This window comes from Lytechinus variegatus, chromosome 14 (assembly GCF_018143015.1).
Source record: "Lytechinus variegatus isolate NC3 chromosome 14, Lvar_3.0, whole genome shotgun sequence".
NCBI lineage: Eukaryota > Metazoa > Echinodermata > Echinoidea > Temnopleuroida > Toxopneustidae > Lytechinus > Lytechinus variegatus.
In genome coordinates this window covers 19148676-19176308 of record NC_054753.1, presented here as the reverse complement: position 1 = coordinate 19176308, position 27633 = coordinate 19148676, and the positions used below count along the sequence as shown (strand labels likewise).

At 36.3% G+C, this 27633-nt stretch overlaps 2 protein-coding genes across 9 annotated transcripts in view; one reads left to right on the top strand and one right to left on the bottom strand.

Moving 5' to 3' along the window:
- Window positions 1-5932, top strand: part of LOC121428198 (protein ELYS-like) — a 54520-nt gene extending 48588 nt beyond the window's left edge. For all 5 annotated transcript variants that reach the window (XM_041624807.1, XM_041624808.1, XM_041624804.1 and 2 more), the window contains 4 exons: window positions 109-436; window positions 1355-1510; window positions 1970-2267; window positions 3847-5932. In XM_041624807.1, coding sequence (XP_041480741.1) covers window positions 109-436; window positions 1355-1510; window positions 1970-2267; window positions 3847-4054 — 990 coding nt within the window. In that variant the 3' untranslated portion in view covers window positions 4055-5932. The remainder of the gene's footprint in view (window positions 1-108; window positions 437-1354; window positions 1511-1969; window positions 2268-3846) is intronic.
- A 5388-nt stretch (window positions 5933-11320) lies between these two features.
- The window catches only part of LOC121427327 (NAD kinase-like), a 41047-nt gene continuing 24734 nt past the window's right edge, over window positions 11321-27633 (bottom strand). For all 4 annotated transcript variants that reach the window (XM_041623667.1, XM_041623669.1, XM_041623668.1 and 1 more), the window contains exons 3-10: window positions 24962-25091; window positions 23207-23315; window positions 21294-21482; window positions 20401-20552; window positions 18874-18973; window positions 16563-16720; window positions 16091-16173; window positions 11321-14582 (exon numbers count right to left, since the gene is read on the bottom strand). In XM_041623667.1, the coding sequence (XP_041479601.1) occupies window positions 14378-14582; window positions 16091-16173; window positions 16563-16720; window positions 18874-18973; window positions 20401-20552; window positions 21294-21482; window positions 23207-23315; window positions 24962-25091 (1126 nt within the window). In that variant the 3' untranslated portion in view covers window positions 11321-14377. The remainder of the gene's footprint in view (window positions 14583-16090; window positions 16174-16562; window positions 16721-18873; window positions 18974-20400; window positions 20553-21293; window positions 21483-23206; window positions 23316-24961; window positions 25092-27633) is intronic.

The following is a 27633-nucleotide window of genomic DNA, read 5'->3' as shown; positions in this document are numbered from 1 at the left end:
ATATAGATGTGGTTACGATGATTTTGTTATTGATGTTGACGCCCATCAAATTATACCAAGTGGATAAGCTTATTCCGACTCTGCTACTATGTCTTTCCTCAAATCCAGGTGCGGTTCGGAGAGAAAGAAGTCTTCGAGATTCCTGCAGTCCCTAAACACGTCCGGGAGAGCGTGCACATCCAGACCTCGCCAATGTCCGGAGCAACCTTTGACCTCTCCCAGCAGCCAATCGGGAAAGCCGACGTCCAGGAGATGTCTGTGCAGACCACTCCGGGTCTTGCGCTCAGGACTCGGGAAGTGGAGAAGACGCCCCCTAGAGTTCCGTTCAGTGAAACTCTGAAGGACAGAGAAGGGACGCAACGTCAGGAGGATCAGGAAGTAACGGAGGGCCCTAGAGATTCTGGCAAGCTGGATTCTCCCATGGATGTTCAAGCAGGTATAGCTGCATGTATAAAACCTAGAGGCCTTGATTCAGAAGTCCAGTTTAACTTAGGCCATGGTAAACCTGTGTGCTAAATTTATGGGAAGCCAAAAATTTCAATATTTTATTTATATTGTAAGTTTCTTATGTTTACTGTGTTATTTTATCATACTTAAACCCTGATAAGACGGGGGATGGGGGGATGAATCACCCCCCTCCCCCCCCCCATCTTCTTAGGCATTGAAATGGCCCAGTTTATTTAGGGTTGATGGTCATAAAACCCCATTTATTTGAGTGTCAAATAAGTTAATAAATTGAATGAAAATATCTGTACTGTAAGAGAGTTATGTCACAATAAATAATACATTTTAAGACCTTAACTTTAGACCAGCATTAAAAAAAAACAAGCCTTAATGTACGGACGGTAGCTGCTTAGGCTACTACGTAATAACATCAACAGCGGAAAACCCTGGCCTTGATAGGGTAGGATGGAAATTTTAAAAAAAAATGATACATCTATCCTTTGATATTTTAGTGATTTGATATTGTCCTTAATAACCATACGCTTGAATATTTTTCACTGATAAACATATTTCATTTATTTGATAAACCTAAAGAATAGAGAAGGTTGATTGAAATCAGAAAATTTGAAGCTTACTAAAGCTATACACATGTAACAGTTATGCCAATAGAGCTTTTTATTAAAGGCAGATATCGACTAAGCAAGCATACAATTTGAAAAAAAATGATAATAACTTCAGGACAAGATACATATACGTCTTTGGATAGCCTTGTATAAACTAAAAATCTCTGAAACCAACTGAGATTTATATAAATTTCTTTAACCAGGTTACAAACAGTCATTTGGGGTATACCATGTCCCCAGCACAGATATGCAGAATATATTCTCCCCCCTCTCTCTGTATTGCTCAGATATACCGGTAATATCACCTCCTAAGCCTCCCAGTCTGACGATACCAAGACAGGAAGACGTGAAGGAATCCCCTAGAAGATCTCCAGTTACCAGATCCATGACCACACCATCAAGATCCAGTCCAAGAACCCAAATGAGACAGGAACAACAGAAAGGTGATGCTTTCTTTAGTCAGTCAATGCATGTATGTTTCAAAATACTTGCTGTAAGCATGTAGATTTATTTTGAGTGAACCACTATTTTTAAACATTGTAGAGCGTGGTGGCCCAGTGGATTAGTCTCCGAACTTTGAAACAGAGGGCCGTGCGTTCACATCCCAGCCATGGCGTAATTTCCTCCAGCAAGAAATTAATCCACATTGTGCTGCACTCAACCCAGGTGAGGTGAATGGGTACCTGGCAGGAATTTATTCCTTGTAATGCTGAGCACGTAAAAGCTGCTTGCGCTACAGCCGGGGTAATAATATCCAAGTCCTTTGGAAGTGCATAGAGATGTTATTCATAATGTGTTATGTGCTATACAAGAACTGACTATTATTATTATTGTAAGTACTTCAACAACATCATAGCACCTTGTAATAACTGGAATATTATTATTATTATCAATAAACACAGAAGAGCCAACCACACCTGCCCAGCCCTCCTTCATCTTCTCCCCACCGCTCACACGATCAAGAGGGCGCCGTTCGGCCGTCAAGATCATCACCAAGGAAACGGCCCCACCCGTCCCTCCGTCCTTCAGCCAGACTGCCTCAGAGACTGTCCTGACCGTCCCCTCACCGCTACCTGGGGAGTCGATGGTGATGGCATCCGGAGGTAGGGGGACCAGAAGCGGCAGGAGGGGGCGAGGAGGGAATGCTTCCATGACGCAGATCAAAGACAAACCTGCTATCACACCTGTTCGGGGCTCAAGGTAAGAATGGTTTCTATGTCAGATTTATTTACTTCTTTTTTTTTCAGACCAAACACTTACGATTACACAAAATACTGTACTAAAAGTAGGACAATCAAAGCCAAATCCAATGAAACGTAATCATACATCAGTGGAGAGTCAACCAGTTTGTAGTGTTGAGCTTGTGACCGTCAAGCTTTATTTCCATAACTGCAAAGTGTGTATACAAAGTAAACTGACATTTTTCTAGGATCTTAAACTGTTTATGATGTTGCCTTATCATGTTTTGTAATAAATGTGCAGTAAATGATAAATGTAGAATGTTCTCCATGTGCCAGAAATTTAGGGGTCACATTTGATAATAATCTGTTTCTGAAGACTCGTGTGAACAATGTATGCAGATCTGCCTCATTTGCGTTGCATATAATTGGTAGCATCCGTCGCTTTCTCTAAAAAAAGCCAACCAAAAACTCGTTCAGGCACTAGCCATGTCTCGCATTGGCTTTTGCAATAGTGTTTTAAATGATTTGTTTAACAAATTTTCGGCATTACTCCTATTTGTTTAAGATCAGTATGCTCGATCTGTAATGAAAATCATAAGATCAGTATGCTCGATCTGTATGAAAATCATAAATCATAAGTCAGAAAAAATTGGAACCAGTGGGATTTGAACCTGCCATCTACTGCTTTCCGGGCAGCGACTCAACCACCAGGCTTTTCTGGTTCACGGCTAAGCCACGATGAACTGGAATTCAAATACCCTCGATCCTCTTCTTTCTGACACATTACTATTCAAATGCCGTCCGCCGTGGACAATAGATAGTAAATTAAGAGGCTTTTATAGGAGGAAATTATAATTTGTTTAACAAATTTTCGGCATTACTCCTATTTGTTTAAGATCAGTATGCTCGATCTGTAATGAAAATCATAAGATCAGTATGCTCGATCTGTATGAAAATCATAAATCACAAGTCAGAAAAAATTGGAACCAGTGGGATTTGTTTTAAATGGTATTCCTGAAGCACAAATTTTTAAATGGTATTCCTGAAGCACAAATTACCATACTGCAGAGAGTACAAAATTCAGCTGCTAGACTGATTGCTAATCATCGTTCACATGAGTCTGTTAATCCAGTGCTGAGGGAGCTTCACATCACTCTTCAAATCACTCTTAATAGTTCCTGCCACTAATACCCAGACTTCTGCATCCCCTCATCTCTGGAACAATCTAACACAAAGTATAAAACAAGCAGATTCAACAGAGAAATTCAAATCCATGTTAAAACCTACTTTTTCGTTAAATAGCCTTTCCCTTGCTTGTCTTTTGCTGAAATTCTTTCTCTCTTTCTATTTTTCCTAAGCACTTAGAGACATGTTTTGTGAAAAGTGCTATTCAGATAATGTTCATTATTATTATTATTATTAAATGGGTACCTAGTAGGCATAAATATCTTGAACGCTCGAGCACCTAGTCTGCTTAGCCATGCTAAAGTCAGGGCAATAGTATAGCCAGGATAGTAGTATTCAGTACTTAGAAACATAATATCAAGTGCTATATAAATGTTGTATATTATTGTAATGATTCTTATTCTCTTTCTCAGACGTTCATTGGCCGTCTCTCACATCCCGTCCCCATCGGAAGCAGACTCCGTCGTCCTGCTCTCCCCGGCCACCACCGAACAGGAGCCCGATGCCCAGGAGAAGTCACTGAGGCGTAACCCTCGTCGGGCGGTGCGTGTGGCACCTCACTCCATGACCTTAAGAACCCCTCAGGAGAAGAAGAAGGTCCGCAAGCTGAAGGCGTGGTAGCGCAGGTGGATTTTTGTAGTTTTGGTACAGAAATTCTTGGAGTTTTATATTTTTCTCCCTTCACCTAACCTTAAGATTTTCTTTGGAAGTGGACATATAAAGTATACACACTACCTGTAAATCTGCCTAAGTCAAACCAATTGAGATCACAGAAAGTTGTTCTAACTTTTGAGAAATTTGAAATACAGAAGGTAAAATAGACCTGCCAACTCGCATCCAAAGCATATTGATAAGAAATAGGTATATAGCATATATGTGAACATTTCATTTAATGATGATGTTCTTGGATGCTCACTATGCTAAATAAGTATTGGAAGGATAATGGCACTAAAAGCCTTGGTCTACGTTCGTGATAGGCCCAAAAATAGAAAAGATACAAGGTATTTAAGGAATCCCAGACATATATCATTTTTATCAAAGATGGAAGAGTATCTATTTCAGTCATTCATGATAAAATGATGACAAGAAAATGTGTTGTTCTGTGTTGTTAAGTCAGTCCAATTGTTCTAATTTGATTTTATAAGTTGTGAAATAACCATTAATGTTTATTATATTACTCCTTTGAAAGGAAGGAAGAAAGATATATTTTTGAGAATGTATTGTCCCTGTGTCGACGCCATCTGTGCTTTATTATGTATTGTCTGTCGTAATTAATTTCTTGATGACTTATAATTTGCCTGTTGTGTCGATAAACTTAGTGAGTGCCTGCCTTTCAAGTTAGTTTGCTCATATATATTTAAAATAGAGATCTTATGGCCTATTTTATAAAGTTTTGGGTGAGTTACCCATGTCATAACACATTACAAGTGACCCTTTGAGGTTCTTCAAATCAGATTTCCCATTATCATTATCATACTGTGCTTTTCCTATCAGCAGTGTTGACAACCATACAGTTTTTAACTGAGCTGTCCAGGTTTTGAAATATATATGTCGCTAAAAAAACTGAATGCTCAGATTTTGGAATTTTGTGAGTATGGATTTGGTTGCATATATATGAGTGTGTCATTGAATAACAAATTAATTGATGAGAGGGAATTGTAGAAGGAAGCCCATTGCAGTAAACAATACAAGATAGAAGTGATCACTTTGATTCGCTTCAAGTTCAGTTGAAATCCAATCTCTGTAGATTAAAGTGTTTATTTTGAATAATATAATAAAAATATGATCATAATATTCTGAATGGAAAGTTCAATTTCCCTTAATTTTTATCAGGTTTATGGGAAATACATTCCCTTAATGTTGAAATAAGGAACAATAAATATGGGGTAACTTTCTGAGGAAAAGAAAGGGGTCACTAGTCGTACGTAAAGCTTAAACTTACAAGCACCTTTATCAAGTAGCCCTTGGAGTAACACCCATTGGCCTGTATTCTGAAGTCGGGTTCAACTTCGACCATGGTCTAACTCTGTGCCAAGATTATTGGGAGTCAAAAACTCAAAAATTCTGCTTATATTGTATATTTCTTAAATTTGCAATTATTTTCCCTTTGCTTTCATAATGAAAAAAATATTTCAGTAATCATTCTGAGACAGTTACAGTATAGGTGATTTTAGTGTCATAAGAGTTTATGAAATTGAACATGTGCTATTAGAGATTTGTGGCCCAATCGACTCCCCATAGTTATATTTAAACTTTAATTCAAACCAGAGTTCAGAATAGGGGCCATTGTAAACTACTATTTTTACAGTAATTTGCTTTGTAAAACCGGCAAACATTTTACTTTTAACTTGTCCTGTTTTGTGTCTGTGCTTTCTTCGTGTCTTAATATATGATTTTGAAAACTCAAGTTTAAATTGACAATGTGATCTGTACAGAATGGAAGATGAACAAAATACTTTTTGAAATTTACATGTATTAATAAAATTGTTGTATATGAAATGAAGTCTTCAGAGCCTAGTTATTTTTTTTTCATGGGGAGAAAAGAATTAGTCGCATATTTCCAGGGAGTTCCTTAATATACAGCAGTGGACGAAATTATTAGAACATCCAGCATATTTAAATCATTTTAGTAGTTTTCATTCTGTTGGCCAAGGAGATAACTGCAAAGTGGTTGGAATGTCTGCAAAATCCATCTAAGCCACCAACTGAAAAATATAATCTTGCACCTGTCAGAAAAGAATAAATTCCATTTTCTGAAAGGACGGCTGAGATTATATAAATTTTGTATCAGATGGTGCCTAAGACCCTACAGTGTATACTCAAAATCATGAAAGCTTTTGAGGGAAAATACCCTCAAATTAACTTCGGCCACTGCACACATGCAGATACTACCATGACAAATTTGTTTGGTATCAAATGAAAGAGTATTTCTCTTTCACATGGTTGGGATTGAAATATAGTTCAGGTGTAATTTTCTAAGAAAAGAATACTCGTGCCAAATGTATTCTATTGTTTGTTGTTGTTTTATTTTCAAACATTGTTTCATAAATATAGAAATATATATTAATTTCAAATCTAAGATTTAACATTGTATTGTTTATCATATTTCACCACTGAACAAAAACTGGCATCTGAAATGTTTGTGTTAAGAAATAGTGAGCACAAGTATGAAATGTTTTTGTCAAGTTTTTATTTTTGATTTGTCTAAAATATGAAGATTTTAGGGGAAAAGTTACATCTAAATGATTTTCAGATCCTGATGACAAAGCAATGTGATGAAGGGGCATGTCATACTCATTTGTTTGATATCAAATTCGTCATGATAGCACAAATATTTTATAAGATACAGTAAATGTTATGTTTGGCAATTGCCATCGTTTCTTTGAATATCCTGGGTGTATGTAATCTTCTGGCCTCAACTGTATGTAATTATGATAAAGGGTTGGTTCTTTCTCAACAAAACAGCAACTTTACGAAAATGGTGAAGAATACACAGAAGTCGTACTTGAAATAAAAACATGCGACACTCATCTTTGCATTTCTATTACTTTAGTCTGTATTTGTTCTTTTAAAAAATCTCTGCCCTTTGAATATATACAAATATTAACATTTTCTTCTGCTGTACATTTCAATTTCTATCAAAATCTTACAAATAGGAAAGACTTAAAATTTTTCTCTCTCTTTCTCATTATTCACAGATTGCATAATAAAACAAAAAAATGACATCATAATTGATCAATACACATGTATGCGAGTAAATACTATCTGCAATTTAAGCAACACAGATTTTTCAAATGACACCGTACAACATTGATGGAATTACAAGCAAATTTTCTAGCGAGACGAAAGAGACTGAAACTCCGTAAATTAATTATTACAATGTAGGATGAAAATTGAAATCTGCGTAGTATGTCACAATAGATAACTTATTGAAAACATGCTGAAAGGCATCCAGTGGCCCGTAACACAAAGCTTAGCAATGATCGTAGAACAATATTCTATGATTGATTGCATCGACTACAATGTACAATCAATCGTAGAAATCAAACATACGATTACTCGCTAACCTTTGCGTTACGCGACCCAGGATAGATAAAAGTGTACACATGCTTGGTCCGTAATTGTCTCAGGACCCTTCCACATAAGGCTTTGGAATTTATTACACAGCTGTTTATATGAATGATCATGCATAATGATATCAACTCCAGAATCAATTGCTAAGCTGTTATCCTACAGGACCTGGGACTCAGAACTGAGCAACCGAAACTGACCTTTTATCGACATCAGATATCCTCTCTTGCAGAGATGCCAAGTTCAAAGACCAGCTATGCATGAGATTTTCCGTGAATCTGAGTGAGATCACAGACATTGCGTACAATGTATATGGGGATAGGCTGTGATAGTTGAGACAGAGATTTGAGGGGACGAACAAGAGTCCAAAATGCTTGAGTCTCACGCATAATGCGTGAGACTTGGTACCTCTGCTCTTAGCCTTCCATTGCAATTTAAAAGCTCGGTAATACCTAATTATGTGATAAATTCATAACGGTTGAATAATATTTTCATTTTCAACTAAAAATGAGAGATGACATTGCAACTATAACTGAATGACTTAAAAAGAAATTACATTTGTCATATTAAGAGTTGATAAACATGGGGTTGCTAAACAGTGATTTACATGTATATGAGTGAAATTTAACAAAACACTGAATCTATTATGGAAACCTGATAAAAGATAAACCAAGATACATATATTTCTATGAAATGGATGAACACGACTGTGTCCAAATATCAAGTAAAGTGATAAAATTCAACCTTGACATATAAACAACAATCCTAGAATTTCTCCTAGTTGGTAGGTAAAGCAAAGAAAATATTATAATTTTTATAAACTATTTTCATTTCATACCTGCCAACCTAAACAGTAAAAAAGTATAGAGAAAAATATGAAGAAATAACATTCATTTCTACACAAAAAACCCAACAGAAATAAGAACACAGGTTAAAAAATGGTAATATCTTTCTCCAAAATAAGAATATTTATATTTTAAAGGAACACTTGTAGGTTATTTGTCTACAAATTAGGCTTTGGGAGAAATACTAGGCATTCGAATTTCCTGTTCACCGAAGTAAAACTTTCATTAATAGTTGATTTTGGGGTAAATAACTTATTTTTCAAAAACATAAAAAATGAAATTATGGCAGATATATACCAATAATGTAAAATGAACAAATGAAGGCAAAACTGTACTACGTCCATTTTTTCTATTTGATGCAGGAAATTTATAGAAAAATCTTTCAAATTGGCAATAGTTTGAAAGATTCAATATCATAAATTCTTTTGTCATTTGAAATGGCATCTGAGCTTCTTGCCAGTGTCCTTATACAGCATTTATATTCTTGAAGTATGGAGACAATAAGGTTTATCAAAAACTTAGCAATGTGAAAATATCATTATCCAGGAAATAAGGGTTGTTCTGGGTGGGTAAAATCTGAATGAACACAATTACACCTGAATAAAATTATAAAATGACATAAAAACTACAAGTATACATCATATCAAATTTACTAAGTGCATTTTTGTCTAAATTTGTGTAGCTTACCACCATTTTATTTACCATAGATAATGAATTATTATGCCACTTTCTAAAGGGCGATAGAACTTGTGCAAAAGAATGTTTTAGAAATATAGTTCAGTTAACTGTGATATGCGCACTAATACTTCTCTAATTTCTCACAATTTAAAGATTAAGCTGGCTTCTGCCAATTTTAGTACTGTAAAATATTAACATATACATGTAGAACTAAAGAGATGGCTTGCTCTTAAAGACTGACTGCTCTTTAAACACAGTGATATTCAAAATACATAGTAACATAAAAAAAAACAGTTGAAGCTATTTTAACAAACAGTCCTACATATTCATTTCTGTGTGCAGTACTGATCGCAGTCCACTTGCACTTACAAAAGATATCATTATTTTTTTTTACTTCAATCATTTTGAAAGCTCCCAGACAAACAATTACTTATCATCCACCTCACAGTAGCTTCTTCGATCATTTTTTCAACATTGCAAGTCTCGTTTATGACAACAATAAAATCAAATTAATTCCAACACATTACATTCTTACATTCAAAATTCTATTTCTATCTGAGTGTGTTGTCTAGCACTCAGAAATATACAAAATGAAAATTGCAAATTCATCTTAAACTGCCATATGCATGTACAAGTCCATTTGGTCCCGCTGTGACATCCAAAAAAAAGTTGTTAGAAAATATATGCACAAATAAATAGATATACTGACATATTTTTGCAATGACAAAGAAAATGACCGATCACAAGTACGTTGTACCCTGTGAAATGAAATTAATCATAATTTTTGACATATTCATTCAATATATTTCACATTCATTTACAAGAGCATAATAATAAATGAGACACTTTTACACTATATACCTGTAGGTTGATTAGTCTCCACAACAAACACATGTAAGGCCATTTTGCTAATGAAAATGTCAGGCTTTGAGTAATACTAAATTATTTTTCAAAATACATAAATATTGAACTGAAATACTGAACTAAAAGCATTGGAGGCAAAACTGAATATTTGTGCATAAAAGCACAGAAGTTGATGCAGATTTCGTAACATACATGTAAATGTACTCTTAAGCTCATGAAAAACTAAACTCCACATTTCAGAGATAAACATTAATATTAACACCAGAAATAGGCAACATTGCTTTTGATGGGAGGGAAGATGTTGATCATCGTGGTAGTAGAAATCGCTGAAGGAGTTGATTTGTTGTCTCACGATAAAGCATACTGACGAAGACTAGCAGGTGCAGTCGAAACGTCGCAATAAAATAAGTTTTATCGTGAGACAACAGATCAACTCTTTTAGCGACCGCTTTTGATATTTTCATCCTTATGGGTATATTCATACTTACTTTACACCTCTGCTATTGTTTTTAATCATTTTGTATTGAATATATTTCATGATTTTGAACTGTAAAGGACCAAATGGTAAAACAGTTCTATGATTCTTGTTATCCTGACTAAACATGCTTCAATTTAATAAATAAAATTTAAAGAAAACACAAGAGCAATGCTTTCCTCACTAATAGTTCGCAATAGCTTTGACTTATACGCATCAAAGCCTTAAACGCAATAATGCCCTAAAAATCGCGACTTGCACTTGCATAACACATACGCAATTCATGGATACGTTAAGTGGTTCTGTATAAACATCCACACAAATGAAGGAGAATCTTGCACAGACCAAACAACCACAATGGCATGAAACTCAAAAGAGAAACAAAGTTGCCATGGTGACGATGAAATCAAATTTATTGATTCATTTGATTAGCTTTCTTTTCAATAAACACGTTTTCTAATGGACTACGCAGAAAGGAGTAAAGATCTAGTGATACATGAAGGTACACGTACGTCGTCGGAGCAGCAAGCAAGATTATTATCCTTTCTTTACAATAGCCATTGCACTTGAGTTTATATTTGCAAGAATGACATTTCAAATGGAACACAAAACTTCTAGATGATCATAACGAGGTACGGGAACTTCCCCGGTATCAGTAAACAGAGCTGCCAACCTGAACAAGGACATTTCAGTATTTTTAAAGCTGAAAATCAGCATTTTGGCGAGGAAATCAGTATTTTCAAAGAAATACCATAGGACACCACATAAAACTGAAACTTGAGAAATCAGTATTTTGCATGAAACCATCAGTATTCTATTCATTTTTCAGTACTAAATACTGAAAATCCGTACTACTTGGCAGCTCTGAGTAAATGATATATTCCACTTATTCTTAAATTTGTGCATAACTTTACAATCAGTTACAATGTGAAACCCCAACCAACAATGGCAGACAGAGCCACAGAATTGCCTACAGATTCAAAAATCAGAATCAAAAGAAAAAGGAAATACCCAATCTGCTTTCAAAATTCAAAATAATTATTTTTATATACATGTATGACAACCTTTTTTTTTAAATAATTGCGCCAAATTCAAATTTTGGGGCGATTAAGCGCCACCACGCGGCAGTTTGAGCCACTGGACGCCACCAGGCACCTTTTGGGTGAAACTTGGCACCACTTTGCATTAATTTGGCGTGAACTGGTGCAAACTGCGGACGGCCCAGTGGAATCCCAGCCTAAGGAAAATACATGACACAGGTAATGTGCATAAGAAATTCAGAAAAGAAAAAACATTATTGCAAATTCACATATGAACAAGTGCGATAAATTCATACATCACAACAAATTGCCTCCTAAAATCATTAAAAACAATCAGTTTGACAATGAAGGTAAAATGCAATGTCTTTAACTTGACAGATTGTAAAAGGAATAAGAAAATTAAATACCCACACCATTTACTTCCGTACATGACCATTAGCTAGTGTACATTTCACACCTAAAATACAAGTACACGAGTTTCATCTTAAAACATACAAAAGAACAAACTTGATCCAAAAAAATTGTGCATTACAGCGCTGATAGTCACAGAATACGAGACAGGTATTTTATTTTGGAAAACGATTACATCCATTTGCATACTGATTGTGTCTAGCACCCAGTCTCACTTAATATTAATCATTAATTATATCATCAAAGTCCATTACAGTTTCCAATCTACAAAAATATTTCAAGAAATATGAGGCAAATATTAAAATAACTTCCCTCAAATGTTACTATCATTGAAACAACCTGTATGACATTATATGTCATTTTACATTTATATGTCGTGTCAAAACTGGGTTTAGAAAATAATGGAGAGCAGAAGAAAATTGAAACTCAAATAATTCTTGGTTAAAAATATTTTACCAGAAGGTTGAAAAGACATTACTTTCCTGTTCAAACAAAAGTAAAAAGGGCAAAATTCAGGTATTATAGTGATGTCCAGAAGAAAAAAAATAATAACCCTATCACATACAATATCTGGAATGTATTGTGAACTTCTTCATTTAGCAAGTTGGCACACTTTTTCTCCATGGTAATGTGATCCAAATGGACACTAAAAACTTTTACCAATTGTAAAATTCCACTGTCATTTAAACCGATCAATCACACACACATACTGTAAGTAATATCGTGAGGTCTTATTTAAATTTTTGGCATTTAAATATTGTCTTTTTCACTGATGTATTGTGTCACAGGGTAACAGGCAAATATATGTATATATACTTTTTTTAATTTGGGGGCCGCTTTTGACAACTGACTGTCTAACTCTCCAATATTGGATAGGCTTTAACATTGCAGAAAAATGAAATTTCAGAGCTATTTTTTTTCCAGGGCTCTTTTGTGCATTTTGGTGGCGAAGTCACCCCCAAGCCCCCGTGTAAGTCTTTGTTTCCCTGCCACATAATAAATGAAAGGCTACAGCCATTTTCCTATCCTTTCTCCCTCTCTTTTAAATTCTTGCCGTGAAAAGGCACCCTAAATTACGCCGTTAGATTCATAATGGGTAATTGCGGGTTTGGTGTTGGTGTCGAGGTGGCGTTCACATCGGCACAGCACCAAACTCAAATTGAAGACAGTCCTCGGACAAAAATCACTAGGTGTTGAGCTTCCAATGTGATTTGGATCATTTTTTTTAACATCAAACTTGAAATCACTGAACATAACCAATTGGTAAAAAAATCCAAATAATGGTATCAGCTCCGTCTGGTATCGGTGTTGTCAGTATGATAGTCACATAATTTTGGACGAGAGGCAAGAACTTGTTGAAGTGCTACGAAAATCCTTCTCCACTTGTTACCTTCCATTCTCAACAATCACTGAAAAGGACTTCTTATATGGTGACTTGTTACAAGGTGCTTCCAAAAAAAAAAGACATCTGCAAACCCCTGGGTCTTCTGAGCTATTGAAGTGACACAACCTTGTTGAAACTTTGAAAATTCCCACACACGGTCCCTGGATACTTTCCATTCTTGAACAATATAGTGAACAATCGCTGGAAAAAGACATTCTTCATGGTGAGTTACAACAGGGTGCTTCAAGAAAAACACCATCTGCCAATCCCTGGGTCTTCTGAGAACTAGCACCAAGTCAACCTTTGCTTGCCTTGATTGATTCTGCCTTTTGACTCCTTATGTTGACTCCCCTGCCACAATGACGATGTTCAACTCTGAAGTTTTAATGCAACCATTGGGATTAGCCAATGCTCACTGAATTTGTTACCATGGAGAAAAGATGCATCTCGTTACTGAACAGAGCATAAGTAGATTCCTGGAAATCCATTTGCAGAAACAGTAGCCTACACTGAACCTGATTCCGTAACAAAGTCCAACATGTACCTTCTACCTCTTTCACATTCAAAGGTTTTCTTCAAAGTGGTCTCCTGGTATGTTTCATGCAATTGTGAACCTGCAATTACATCTTATAGGCATACACCCCATTCATTCAAGCCAGGGCAAAAGTATACTGTCTCAATGGGCAATTTTGCATTCATAAAAAACGCTTAGAATATAAAGCAGTAAAACTTGAGAGGTTACACCTGTATTTTCACAATCTGGACTCGGTTTTCGTTCGCTTCACTTCAAGGCCAAAGTAGGTCCTTCATGGTGAAGAAGAATTACAAATTTGAAATATGTCTATCCTTGGTTGGGGACTTGGTGTAGATATGATGTGGCCATTACATGGTACAAACTTACTCCCTCCCACTTACGACCAAAGAAGGTCCATTATGGTAAAGAATAAGTACAGAATTGAAATACTTCTATTCCTGGTTGGTGCAGATCTGACCCTGCCATTACATGACGTACACTTACTCCCCAACACTCACGGCCAAAGTAGGTCCTTAAAAGTCAAGTGAAAAGTAGAAAACTGGAGGTCGATTGGCGGATCAGTTACGACTCTAGTTACGAGAAGCTGCAACCACCGCCGTTCATTATTCTGTTGTTTGATGATTTGTTGATTGGCAGATCTTTTACGATTCTAGGTCCGGGCTGCTGGAGCCGCTGCCGTTTTGTTTGTTGTTGTTGGACGTTCTGTCCTTGTCTTTTTGTCTAAATGACTTCTGTGTTTGTCTTGCGTTCCAATGGAGACACTCTACCAGACTATCAAACCAATCACAGATCTGATCTATACTGCATACTGATGCCACAGGGTATACAGATGTTGTGATCCTCAAGCTGGGGATTAAAAAAAAAGATATATTTTTTCAGATCACATAGGCCTCTTTGCTCCACAGTAGTTTACATGCACCGAGGTATCTATCAAAATTGTGAGTAATAAATAAACTACAATACCAGGGTGGTGTTTCGCAAAACTATTTGTTCTGAGTGAATTTAAGTACAACTGGTGATCTTTTCTTATGCTAAACCAGATTGTCAATAATTTGTAATGTGTACCCATCAGCAAATGGTAAAATTTTGTCTTTTTAGATTGAAATAAAAATAATAATAAAACGCTTTTATATAGCGCTTAACCCTAAATAGACTGGGCTATTTCGAAGCCTAAGAAGACGGGGGGTGGCTGATTCATGATTTGCATTGGATATGTACACAAATTCACATTTTTTAGTAATTTTGGGTCTGCATGCACTTATGAAATGTAATTTTGGAACCGCGTACCCGGGGGTCACAATTTTGGTCTCAAAAGTTGCGCAAGACTTGAAAGTAAAAAGTCAGGGAGCGATGCGATCAAAAAATTTTGCGCGGCGGAGTGGGGGGGCTGAATCAGCCCCTTCCCAGTCTTTTTAGGGTTAATACATCAGAACGTGTTTAAGCACTTTACAGATATATTATTACCCCTGTCATTGGATTCAATCAGTCATCCCCATACACAATGTGTGCACATCCTCCACTCCCTGGGGAGTATTCCAGTCAGTCGCCGGTGAGGCGCACACAGTACTGGACAAGCTACATCCTACCGGGTACCCATTTAGCACCTGGGTCGAGAGTGGCAAAGTGTGGATTAACGCCTTGCCAAAGGACGCCAGACCGTGGTGGGATTCAAACACATGACCCTCTGTTTACAAGGCGAGAGTCAGAACCACTACACCACGGATTCTCAACAGTTTGTTATTTATCAAGACTTGACTAAAATTATAGAGAGCTGAATCCAATTGTTAAAGTTGAGAATAAGAAAAAATTGGGACACCTCACTTGTCTTTATCTCACCATGTTGACTTGCCTATCAATCATGATTGATTCAATCTTAATCGAGTAAATATTGACATCACAGTTTTCTCAAAATCAAGTTTCAATAGAGACAACCTTGATTGGTTAACGGATCCTACCCAGGGGGGATGGCTATACCATTTCCTGTCTTCATGGTGTGTTTATAAAACAAACAAGACCATTTTGTGTCTTTCTGTTGATATAATCGAAGAATTAATTAGTGGCCAACTTTATATCATTCACAACCTTCAACCGGTTTCATAAATAAAATTTGTTGTAATAACACTGCTGCAGTAACCAGTCAAAACTACTGAAATCGATCAACTTGATTGGTCGATTGTGAACTTGTTATTATGTCAAGTCTTCATGAAACAGCAACCATTAACTTTGTTTTTTGTTTTTTAAATTCAAGGCAACAAGGATTCCTTCACACACTCTCGCTCCCCCTCTTTCTCTTTCTTTCTTTCCCTCTCTCTTTCTCTTTTCCTGTTCAAAATTACCATGATAATATAACTTACCAGAATCCTTTCTTGAGTTCCTGTCTATTCCTTCCATCAAATGAGGCCCAGGCTGTATGTCTTGCATCAGGAGACACAGAAACCTAAAAAAAAAAAGGAAAAATACACTTAAAAAAATGAAAATTTAGTCCATAGCTTGTCCAACTTGAAAATGCTGATAAAAAAAATAATATTCCAATTTCATGAAGGGCTTAATTCATCACAAGATCTCTATATGTAAGTGCTTTACAGATTTATTAAAAGTTCAAGACATAAAATAGTATTTCTTCTTAAATTTTTTAGTGATATGTTAGGCAATACATGTAAAAGTCACCTTAAGTCTATGAAGACAAAAGATACATTCTACGCTTTGAAAGAAAAGGTCACTTTTGTGATTCATTCCTTTGCCTTTATAGGCCAAAATATACATGACAGATATTCCCTCACATCAAAATATTCTCAACACCCCTATATTCAAACAATGGTACATTACCTTGAGTTCAACTCCAGCAGGTACTACAATAGGCCTGAAGGACAGTGTATGTGGGCAGATGGGGGTGATTAGAATCGCAGGGACGTTGGGGTGTACCATTGCTGCTCCTGCTGCAGCTGCATACGCTGTACTACCAGTAGGAGTGGAAATTATTAAACCTGTAGCAAAGGGAAAAAATCATAGTCATGGTAAAAAAACAAATGCCATACTTGCAGTAACAATCTGAAAATGTGATTTTGAACAGAATCCAATAAAAACAACTAGTGATTGCAATTTAAAATAAGTGTAAAATGACTCTGGTTGAAACTTTTTCCCAAACAGTTTAAGCTATAGCAAAATTTGAAACAAAACAATGTTAGCAGTCTGTTGAATGTCAGTTAAGGATTTTGACTCGAGCCTAGCATGTACATGTAGAAGTATTTCTACAAGTTAATTTATAGCTGAAATTCATTCTTAAAGGAAGAAGCAAACTTTGTAGGTCCACTCGAGCCTGTAAAGAACATTGTTGACATTCTACTGTTTCATTTACTATACATGTACATTAACACATTAAAAATTTACAATTAGGGAAAAACATTTTTTTTTATTAAGAATTACAATTGAACAAAATATGTGTAAAACAGTTAGCATTTCTGCATGAATACACTAAGTTTCACATAAGATAGTCAACATTTACTAACAGTTCCGATCATGAGTCTGTGATAAACGCATGTTCTGCAAAGTTCAATTCTTTATACGATTTAATCATACATCCATATGTAAAAGGGCACTATTCTGGCAACAAAAGCTAGTTCACATGACATTTGGCCCCCTTCAAACTTTTTGTTCAACTATCTTTAAAGGACAAGTCCACCCCAACAAAAAGTTTACTTGAATAAAAAGAGAAAAATCCAACAAGCATAACACTGAAAATTTCATCAAAATCGGATGTAAAATAGGAAAATTATGACATTTTAAAGTTTCGCTTGATTTCATAGAACAGTTATATGAACATCCTGGTCGATATGCAAATGAGGAGACTGGTGACGTCATCCACTCACTATTTCCTTTGTATTTTATTATATGAAATATTCTAATATTCTCCTCATTGTCAACTGAAACAATGATCAATTCCTCTCTGACCACGTGGAGTTAGCATTGTTTAATACTCTATGGTTCAGTCAAGTTGGTCCTTAATGTCAAATCTGTAAAAACATGAAATATTGTATAATTCAAACAATAAAAAACAAAATAAATAGTGAGTGAGGGACATCATCAACTGTCTCATTTGCATGTCATTCAGTTGTGCATACCACTGTTTTGTGGAAAATAAGCGAAACTTAAAAATGTCATAACTTTCTTATTTTACATCCGATTTTGATGAAATTTTCAGCATTATGGTACTTTGATTTTTCTCTATTTATTCAAATCAACAATTATCCGGGGTGGACTTGACCTTTAAAAGAAAATTCTCTATTGAAAGCCAGGATGTCATGAATACAATAACCAATCATCCTTGCTGTGTATTTGCCTTTCTGGTTGATTGATCACAGGGTTAGATACCACAATGGTCCTTTTCATCAAATGAAATACAACATTCAAAATAAAACGCTGGGAAAAGAACTGCACCCATGCATTTATCTAATAACAATATGCTGACGGGTTATACATATACATGTATATATACAGTTTACGCTAGGGGATATTACAATTGGGTGTTTGATTGATGACAATTCATTGCAAGATACCTGCAGAATTCACTACCAATTCTAGTGCTCCTAAAATGAATAATAGGAACATATATATATTGTAACTGTGCTAGATCAAAATCAATTTCATAGCACAAGATGCATTCTCAAATACAAACAGTTATTTTTGTTGTATGTTTTCCTCTTCATTTAGCTATACAAATGGAGGACAAAGCAATGGCTTCAAACAAGTCATTTATTCTCATTTCTAAAATTGATATCTGGTGCCTGTTGCACAATAGCTTACTGTAATGGTACATTTAAATTGCAGGTGTTTTATTGGTTCATTTCCTTACCCGAGTTAGGGTAGTCTTATATGAATGTTGTCGCCAATATTTAAAGCTTTTTTCGCCAGCAAGCAAAAGACATCTCTAAGCAGTCGTTCCACCGATCGGTGCAGAGAGATTTCTCTCTCTTCAAGAAAGAACAGCGCTCATGTTTCTGACATCCATCTATCGGAATACCTATTTCCAATTAGTTAAGGCGCCACTAGAGTCTAGAAAGTATATTTTGAACATGACTCGGCCCCACAATGCCACAAAATCTAATATTTCTCAGAAAGAATGTGAAGTTGATAGACTCACCATCTCCTTGCACTGTTGTTACATGTCGACCATCGATGAAAAGATCCAAGTTTGACAGGTACGGAGAAGGCCCTCTGTCGATGACGACGTCATTCATTGCCTGGAAAATAAAAAAAAACAATTTTTGAAATCTGATTTAGAGCATTAAAATCTAAACTCATGCATTAAAGTGACATTACATGTATATAAGCATTATTAAAAACAACATACTACTATTTTGGAAAAGATTGTGATATTGCACTCATCTATGATTCATGCATTGTTGGCCCTAGCTCGTGGAATATCTCTGGTATCCCATTCTTAGCAATGCAATATAATATATTTCATAAGGACAGAGGAAAAAGGGTGGGGCTAATTGAAAATTGATAGACCCGGTAATCTGTTTCACCTGGAAATCGCCATCAAGGTTTGTTAGATTGGGTTTCTAGCTAGGCTTAAAGTAAACACATTATCTCCATCAACTTCCAAATTGCTTTGGATATCATTACAAAGACTCTCGGCAAAGTGCCAGACCTCGTTCAGATAGGGAATGACATCACTCAGTAACGTTTTCTGTAGTGTTCACACTTTTTGAGATGAATATCCCCAATGTACTTATCGGTGTGCTTTACATGTAAACAAGTTAGGATATTGTCCTAACTCATAAAATGAAAGTGATTTCATTATGAAGTCACGACTGATGGTATACAATGCCATGATTTCAATATAATCTGACACCCATCATCACAGATAAATCACAAGTTCATCGGTACAGACTCTAAACAAATCATTTTGCACAACATTTAAGCTGTTGTCAATTGGCAATCCCTTTGAGAAGAATTAATTCGTACAGTTTCCTGTTTCCTTGCGACCCCAAAAAGTCTCTTGCATTTGCACTCCTTTGATGCCTCATAAACAATGACTTTGCACACAGCAACGTTGAGCATTTTTGCGCCATGTCTGAACGATCCTCTATTCTGTGAATTTGACCCTTAGCACACACTGAATTGTTACACAAGAGGGCCTAGGATGCATAGTTTCACTGCACCACCAATCTTTAGAACAGGTACTAATCAAGCTGGAAGTTTGATAATGAGAAGTCTTAGCTGGTTGTAACTAGTCACCACTGGTTCCCAAAGTGGTGATTCAGATACAAGTTGGAAGTTCAGAACCAGATGTGACCAGTTAAGATTGCCCTTGAAACAAAAATTTACGACTTGATCTAAAGTTTGTCAGCGCAATAAAAACCATATTATCCTCGTAAAAAAAAAAAATTCTAACATGGAATTTGAATTTGAGGCAAGTTGGATCTGATTTCTTGGTGGTAGAAACAAGGGCATTTGAACTTTGATAACTGAAACTCTTAATTGGTTTTAACTGGTCACAACTGGTTTTATTTGGAATCAAAATAACATGATACTTCTCACCAGGAATTTTAATTTGAAGTTTGGTAGATCTGGTTACTTGCTAATTAGAACAAGAAATTATGGTTCAAATTTGATAACTAAAACTCTTAACTGGTCTTAACTGGTCACAACTTGCTCTCACCTGGAATTTGAATTTGAGGTTAGGTGGATCCGGTTTCTTGCTGGCAGGCTTCAGGGAATCACTGTTGTTGCTATCTTCAAGGCCATTGGGAATCTCAGAGTTCTCGAAGATGAGACACTTCAGTCGACTTCTTAACGTGACAGCTGCATTACCTGCAGGTTGTATAAGAGGTCGAGTCCATATAAGAGTAGTGTGATTCTAATGGGCAATTCCATGAAGCCATTAATGTTCCTGTATGTCAAACATTCATTTCCCCCATTCTTACTTCACTACCCATGTCATGATCATTTGAAAATATTACATAATTTCATCAGAATTAGAAAACAGTGAAAAATTATTTCGGGAAGGACCCAAATAAAGGGGGTCGGACGCACCTATTTTAAGGCATTGTCTTAATGTGTCATTACCACAGCAACACAGTTTGTGGCACATTAAAAATACGTCTTGCAAGTTTTTCACTCCAAGACCAATGTGAATGCCCAAGATGCACTGGCACTGGGTGAAATCTGGGGAAATAGTTCAATTCAAAAAATTTGCAATGGACTGACCATCCAGCCAACCAACTATATGGTGATTCCATGTACATGTACATTCCTTCAACTTTCCTGTCGGATATCCTTTATAATGAGTAGATTAATCCAGAATGTCAAAATTAATCTACATTGATCTTTCCCATCTGTCTTTGTCTGTCAGATGGTGACATTATAGGTCGGGAAATTTACATGTTAATGATGTCTGTAAAAATTCAAAAATACCAATTTCAGAGTATCCTGTGTAATAGAGTTGTCACCTCCAGTCGCCAGTATATATTGTAAAATATACAAATTTGAATGTTGTAATGGGAATAACGCTTTGGAAATAAACGCTGAATTGAATGGACAACCGATACATACCTTCAAGGAAGACATTGACGGATTCTTTGAAATCTTCAAACTCAAACGGCGTGAGGAAACCGAGGGATCCTAGGTGATATGCCATGACGGGAGGAACACTCCCTTCCTGGAACAATGAAGACGCCCACAGGAGGGTGCCATCCCCACCAAGACAGATGATGAAGTCTATCCTATCGCTCAGGTCGTCACCTAGGTAACATAAGCAACAAACAAGGTTAATTGTGATACAGAGGAGTATGTTTTGGGGTGAAAAAAATTCATTTGATTTGATAAAAAGGATGGCAAAAACAAGCAGAAGGATACTGCCTCCACGGAGACAGTAATGAAGTCCAGTCTATCGCTCAGGTTGTCACCGAACCAACACAAAACAATACAGAAGTTAAAGTTGAAATAAAATGGAGTATATTTTTAGATGCTGAAGTTCAAAGAAGATTAGATAATGAAGATGACAAACAAGTTCATATAAATTATACCAGAAAGACAGAGAGACAAGAAAAATCACACATTATGATTCTCGAAATGTTCAACTGAAATTCCAAGACAACAGTTTCAGCCACAAATGCCTCTCCTCTACATCACTGTATTTCTAATTTCAATCTCAGAACTGTATGGAAAAGCAATCCATGTTATCATTCCAAACAGAAGACTTCGACTTCATCATCAGTATTACTCGCAAGGATGCAAACAAAAGTCAATATCAGTTCCTCCTAATACATCCATTGCCCTGAGCTGTTCAAGTGATCCTAATAAAAATGTTCAGACTCTGTCAACACAATCCACTATACAGTGCCTATCTCCTTCAAATCTTATTTTGAATGGAGAGATAGATGTGGCCCAGTGGATTAGGCTTCTGACATTGAAACAGAAGTCGTGGGTTTAAATCCAAGCCATAATTTCCTCCATCCACATTGTGCTGCACTCGTAACTTTGCCAAACAAAGGAATCCTTGATTTTGATTGGCTGATGAGCACCGTTACCATGGTAGTTACCATTCGATGGCAAAGTTTAATAATAGTTACTTTTATGCAACAGGACCCTCAAAGCGGTTTAGCCATTTTCACCGAACATACAAATTTATACAAAATGATGCGAACAGTGACTACATGTATAACACAGTGCTATGCCGCCTATGTAAAAAATCAGCAAAACTATTCTCAGTGGAGAAGAGAGAGTCAAACATGCCAAGAAGACATCGGTTCCATAAAGAGTTAGAATTGTTGTAACTGCCATTATGGCAATTATCATGGAAACGTTAATTGTGATTGCCTGCTGAGCCCTGTTGCCATGGTAGTTGCCATAATGGCAAAGATACAACATTGGCCCAAGATTTCTAATAACTGTCTCCAGTTATAGTCTGAATGCAGACTTTGGTGTAGGACTTCTGAAAGTCTTTATTGCAGCACATTACAGTCACATCATCAAGACCAACTACAGACTGATCAAAGCTATTACAGTATTTTCAATGACAGAATCATCAGTCATACCCCTTTCATAAACCCAATTATGCGGCTAATAGCAGCATAATTTGGTCGTAAAATCAGAGGAGGACCAGAGTTATCCGCATTATTTTGATGCTGCTATTATCCGCATAATAGCAGCATCGGGACCAGATTTTGACTTCATGAACGCATTTCCAAATAATGCGGATAATTGCCATGGTGCGGTCACAAGGTCACCCTTTTCCAACACCACCGCATCGGAGGGGGCGTGTCCAGTTGTCATGACTATTATCCGCCTTTTTCAGGACGTAAAAATAGTGCGGATTATTTTCGGAGTTTATGAACGCAATTTTTATTGAATTATCCGCATTACTCTTAGGCGGCTAATTGGAGGATGGGTTTATGAAAAGGGTATCAGTTCCGTTGGTGTGGCTGTACGGTGAATGGAAGGTAAAATGGAAGAGCTTTACTTACCTTCTTTAAACGTTTTGAATTTCTTCATGAGAGATGAAAACTCCTTGTCGGCTAAAAGATCTTCATCTTCTTGCACTTTGCCTTCTACATAGATCACAAGGTTCTTTTCCTGTAAAACAAAAAACAGAAAGTTTAGGAATGTAACTGTTTTGATATTGTAGGGCATTTGGCGCAACATGGTTTTATTGTGAACAGCAAGCACATGATATGAGGCAGGATTATGAGGGCATGTGTTTACTTTACCAATAAACTACCAAAGGAACAGAACATAACTTTGTGTCAGACCTCTTACGCTGGGTTTAAATGGAAGTCTTATTTCAAATGCAAAACAATAAAACATACTCTTCAGAATTTCTTTGTGCAATTTGTATAATTACGAAGGGGTTGTTGATGAAGCACCTGCATCGTTACAGAATGTACATGTATCTTCTGAAAAAAGAGATAATTGCTGTATGTATCGCCCGTTTGGACATATGGACGCACATTCATATCACAAAATTATATAAGCTACTGAACTCTGTTTTCATTATACCAAAATCCCTGCAACCTTGAGAATACACAATACTGATTAGATTTGTTTATACGATACCAGCATCAAATTAATCAGTGCAATGGATTAATTAGTAAGTACTGCAATGGCAATGATAAAGATAAGCCAATCAAACTGATGAAATCCTAGTGGAATTGAAAACACAAAAGTAGCTTGCTTTAGATTGGTGCAATTTATTATGGTCAGCAAATTACCCATGGCAAGAATTGTAATTGAGAGAATACCCGGCTTAGTATGAACTTTTTCAACAATATCCTTGCAAACAACTCTAACTTTGGAAAATATGGGTAAAGACTAAAACCAATACCACAATAACAAAATTGTATTTTTCTTTTCTCTACTAACTCAAAGCAAACTTTTAATGTGGTTCTGGAAGGTTCAATAATGATAACATATAGCCTTTATGAGGCGCCGATTTATCTAGTTTCCTATTCAATGGTGCACTGCATGTATATATTACCCTGGCTGCATTCAAGGAAATAATCCTGCCGGGTACCCATTCACCTCACCTGGGTTGAGTGCAGCACAATGTGGATAAATTTCTTGCTGACGGAAAACGAGCCGTGGCTGAGATTCAAACCCATGTCCCTCTCATTGAAAGACGAGATTTGTAGTAAACCACGAGACCATGGCGCCCCCACATGTAAGGTTCCATATATTATTTAAACTGGATTCAATATCTGCCCCAAATTTAGGTACCTGTAGGATATTTTGGTTCACAACTGGGTTGAGGCATGTTAAGGTTTATTAATTTATTGACTATCAAACAAATGTCATTACTAGCAGAGATAGAGTATACACTGACAGAATAAACGCCAATGCAGCTAAAAGTTAATATAAAAAAGACATGAGTGAATCTGAGCAGAGAAGAATCTATGGCCAAACAACTTAAATGCCTTTTTTTTACATCATTAACTGATCATCTACAGATATACAACTAGGCTCACTCTCCAGCTGTTTTTTTCTGCCAAAGTGCTAGGCTCACTCCCCAGCTGTTTAATCCTAAAATACCTCAACTCAGTCATGCACCAACATATAACAGGTTCTGGCCAGTCACAAAGCTTCATCTTAATATCTGAGAGCCAAAAGGCTATTACTGTGACAAGGGCATAAGAATATAGGTGAAAATTAGCTGTGACCCCCATCACAAGTGGGACAAGTGGGGTAAGTGACCTTCTGTGTATGGAATGCCCTTTGTTCCTCACCTGCGAAAGCCATTTGGTCATCTCTTTGAAGGGTCCTAAGACAGATGTGTCAAAGATTTTCTTAATAATGAGTACCGAGAGGGGCGTGGCTTTCCATACAAGGCGCTGGCTCGAGGGATCTGTCACATGCCTGAAGGCAGAAAGATATAAAGATTTTGTCATATTTCCACTGATATTATTAAATGTTTTAATAATATTTCATACCTGAACATTGTCTTTAAACACAAGGAATCTGTGATGATTTCCAAGTTGATTCATGATTCAATTATTGAAGATTTTTTAAACAAATAAACCATTGTCATCTTTGATTCAATAAATTTCCTTATTCAAATGAAGCTAGGGACTGTCACTATAAAAAGGGGCATTATGAAGAAATCATTTACATAATTTTAGCATCATCATTGGAAAACATATATCTTTTTTATTGATGGTACAAGGTAGCACAAATATTTTTACGATAATGGTATCTGTGAACTAGACAGGGAAAAGAAATAGAAAAAGAGGAAAACAAAAAGGAGAGAGAAAAAGAGAAAATTAAAAATGATGGAAAAGTGGAGAAGAGAGGGCCAAGGAAGAGAGGGGAGTGGAGAGAAGAGGAAAGAAAAATAGAGAGAGGGGGGGGGGTAGAAGGTGAGGTACATACAAAGAGATGAAACAGACTGAGAAAAAGATTGACAGAACATAAAGGATAAAAAATTTACATGCATGGATTAATAAGCCATATGTTAGGAAACAGAACTGTCATAACAAGTCACTTCTATATTACCTGGAAATACAATTATTTCCATACCCTGGACGTACAAGCCTTCAATAACCCTGACAACTTTGGTATTCAGCCTAACAGTCACCCTAATCATGGATCCTACTACAATTATACAAACAATTTTACGCCAGACAGTGGGCTTTTCATCTCATTCAATTTAACCATGTCAATCCATCACCTTTTTAATGAAATCTAAACCCCTTCATTGGTTCGCTGCTAAAGAGTCAAAAGATGTATTCACACTCGCCCAAAAGAGAAAATTATCAAAAATTACAAGATCTGGGGGGTGTTTCACAAAGATTTAAGTATGACTTAAGTCGCACTTAAATGTCGACGCGTACATGATATGCAACGCGCAATCTTATTGATCAATACGCAGTAGTGCGCGTCCTTTTGGCATGATCTGACCAATACTGTCATGCCTTTCATACTACGCGCAACTAGACATTTAAGTGCGACTCTAAGTCATACTTAAATCTTTGTGAAACACCCCCCCTGGTTCATACCTCATAATACATAAACTTGATTATCTATTTTGCCCATTCACACCTGCCTCTACCAATAATATTTATCAAAGTTAGAAACGCTCTTAACAAGCAAATTATATTATTCTTGCCTTGCATTAAACATTCTCCTTAAAAAGCTCCAAGGTTCTTCTTATTTTTTAAAATGTAGATACCTGGAGAGTGTTTTATGAAAGGACATGTCAGACGTTTTATCCGACAAGTCCCATTTTATCCGACAGTTACCATAGTAACATTGCTTATCAGCCAGTCAAAATCAAGGAAAGATGTCAGATCTGACAACATGTCGGACGAAAAGGTTGATGAAACACTCCCCTTGTTGCTATTTATTTTCAGTAAGTACATGTACTTTGCTTTCACAAAGGCAAAATATTTTTCTAATAAAGAGAGACCCAATTCCATTCTGATTTACTAGTACGCAGGTGATGTAAAAGAGTGATTTTTTATATATTATCATTACATTACATTTAGTGATTTACTTTCTTGCTAAGTTAAACTAAAAAAAGAAACATTTATCTAATAATTCAACCATTGATTCATTCAATTCTTTGTCAGATTATTCATCATTGATTTACAATCACAAATCAATTAATTTATTCATAAATCTGTTATTCGACATTTGTCTGTCCATCCCTCCACCCTTTACTCCTCTGAAAGCAATAACAATAGCAGACGTCTGCTTGACCTAGAGGGTAATGTTTCATGTCCTTCTGGCGCTAATCAGAAAAATTCATTAGGAGCAGCTGGTCCTGCATTAGATCGGGAGACACTGGAGGACATTGGTGACACTGAGGTCAGTTTCATATCTTCTTCGTGCGTGCACTTGGAATATTCTACATGAAGATCTTAAAGGGATTTAAAGTCAGAGGCCCGTATTCTGAAGTTGGGTTTAACGTAAAATCAGGTTTAAAGTTGAGGTTAAAGTATGGATAGCCAATTGTTACATAAATCACTAATGGCAGAGATCATATTTCAGCTCATTTGGTTCTCAAACCATTCAGTTGTCTAGGAAGTATAAATAGATGATTGTCTTCACCATCGATGAATCAAGAAAGAGCACAGTAAACATAAGAAACATACAACTTAAATAAAAATTTTGACACATTTGGCTTGCATATTTTTAGCACAGAGTTAGACCATGGTCTAACCCGACTTCAGAATACGGGCCAGAGTGACTGACTCTACTTGAAATAAATTCATGATATCACATGGTTTAACAACAACTTCTTAATCCTGGCCCTTATTATTTACTATAAAAGCAAAATGTTAAAATCGTCACTTGAAAAGGACAAGGAATGGCATTTTCAGAAAGGAGAAATCAGCCTTCATTGGCTTAATTCCAGCATTTTTATAATGTCCAGTGTTTTGTGGTCAATCTGCCCTTT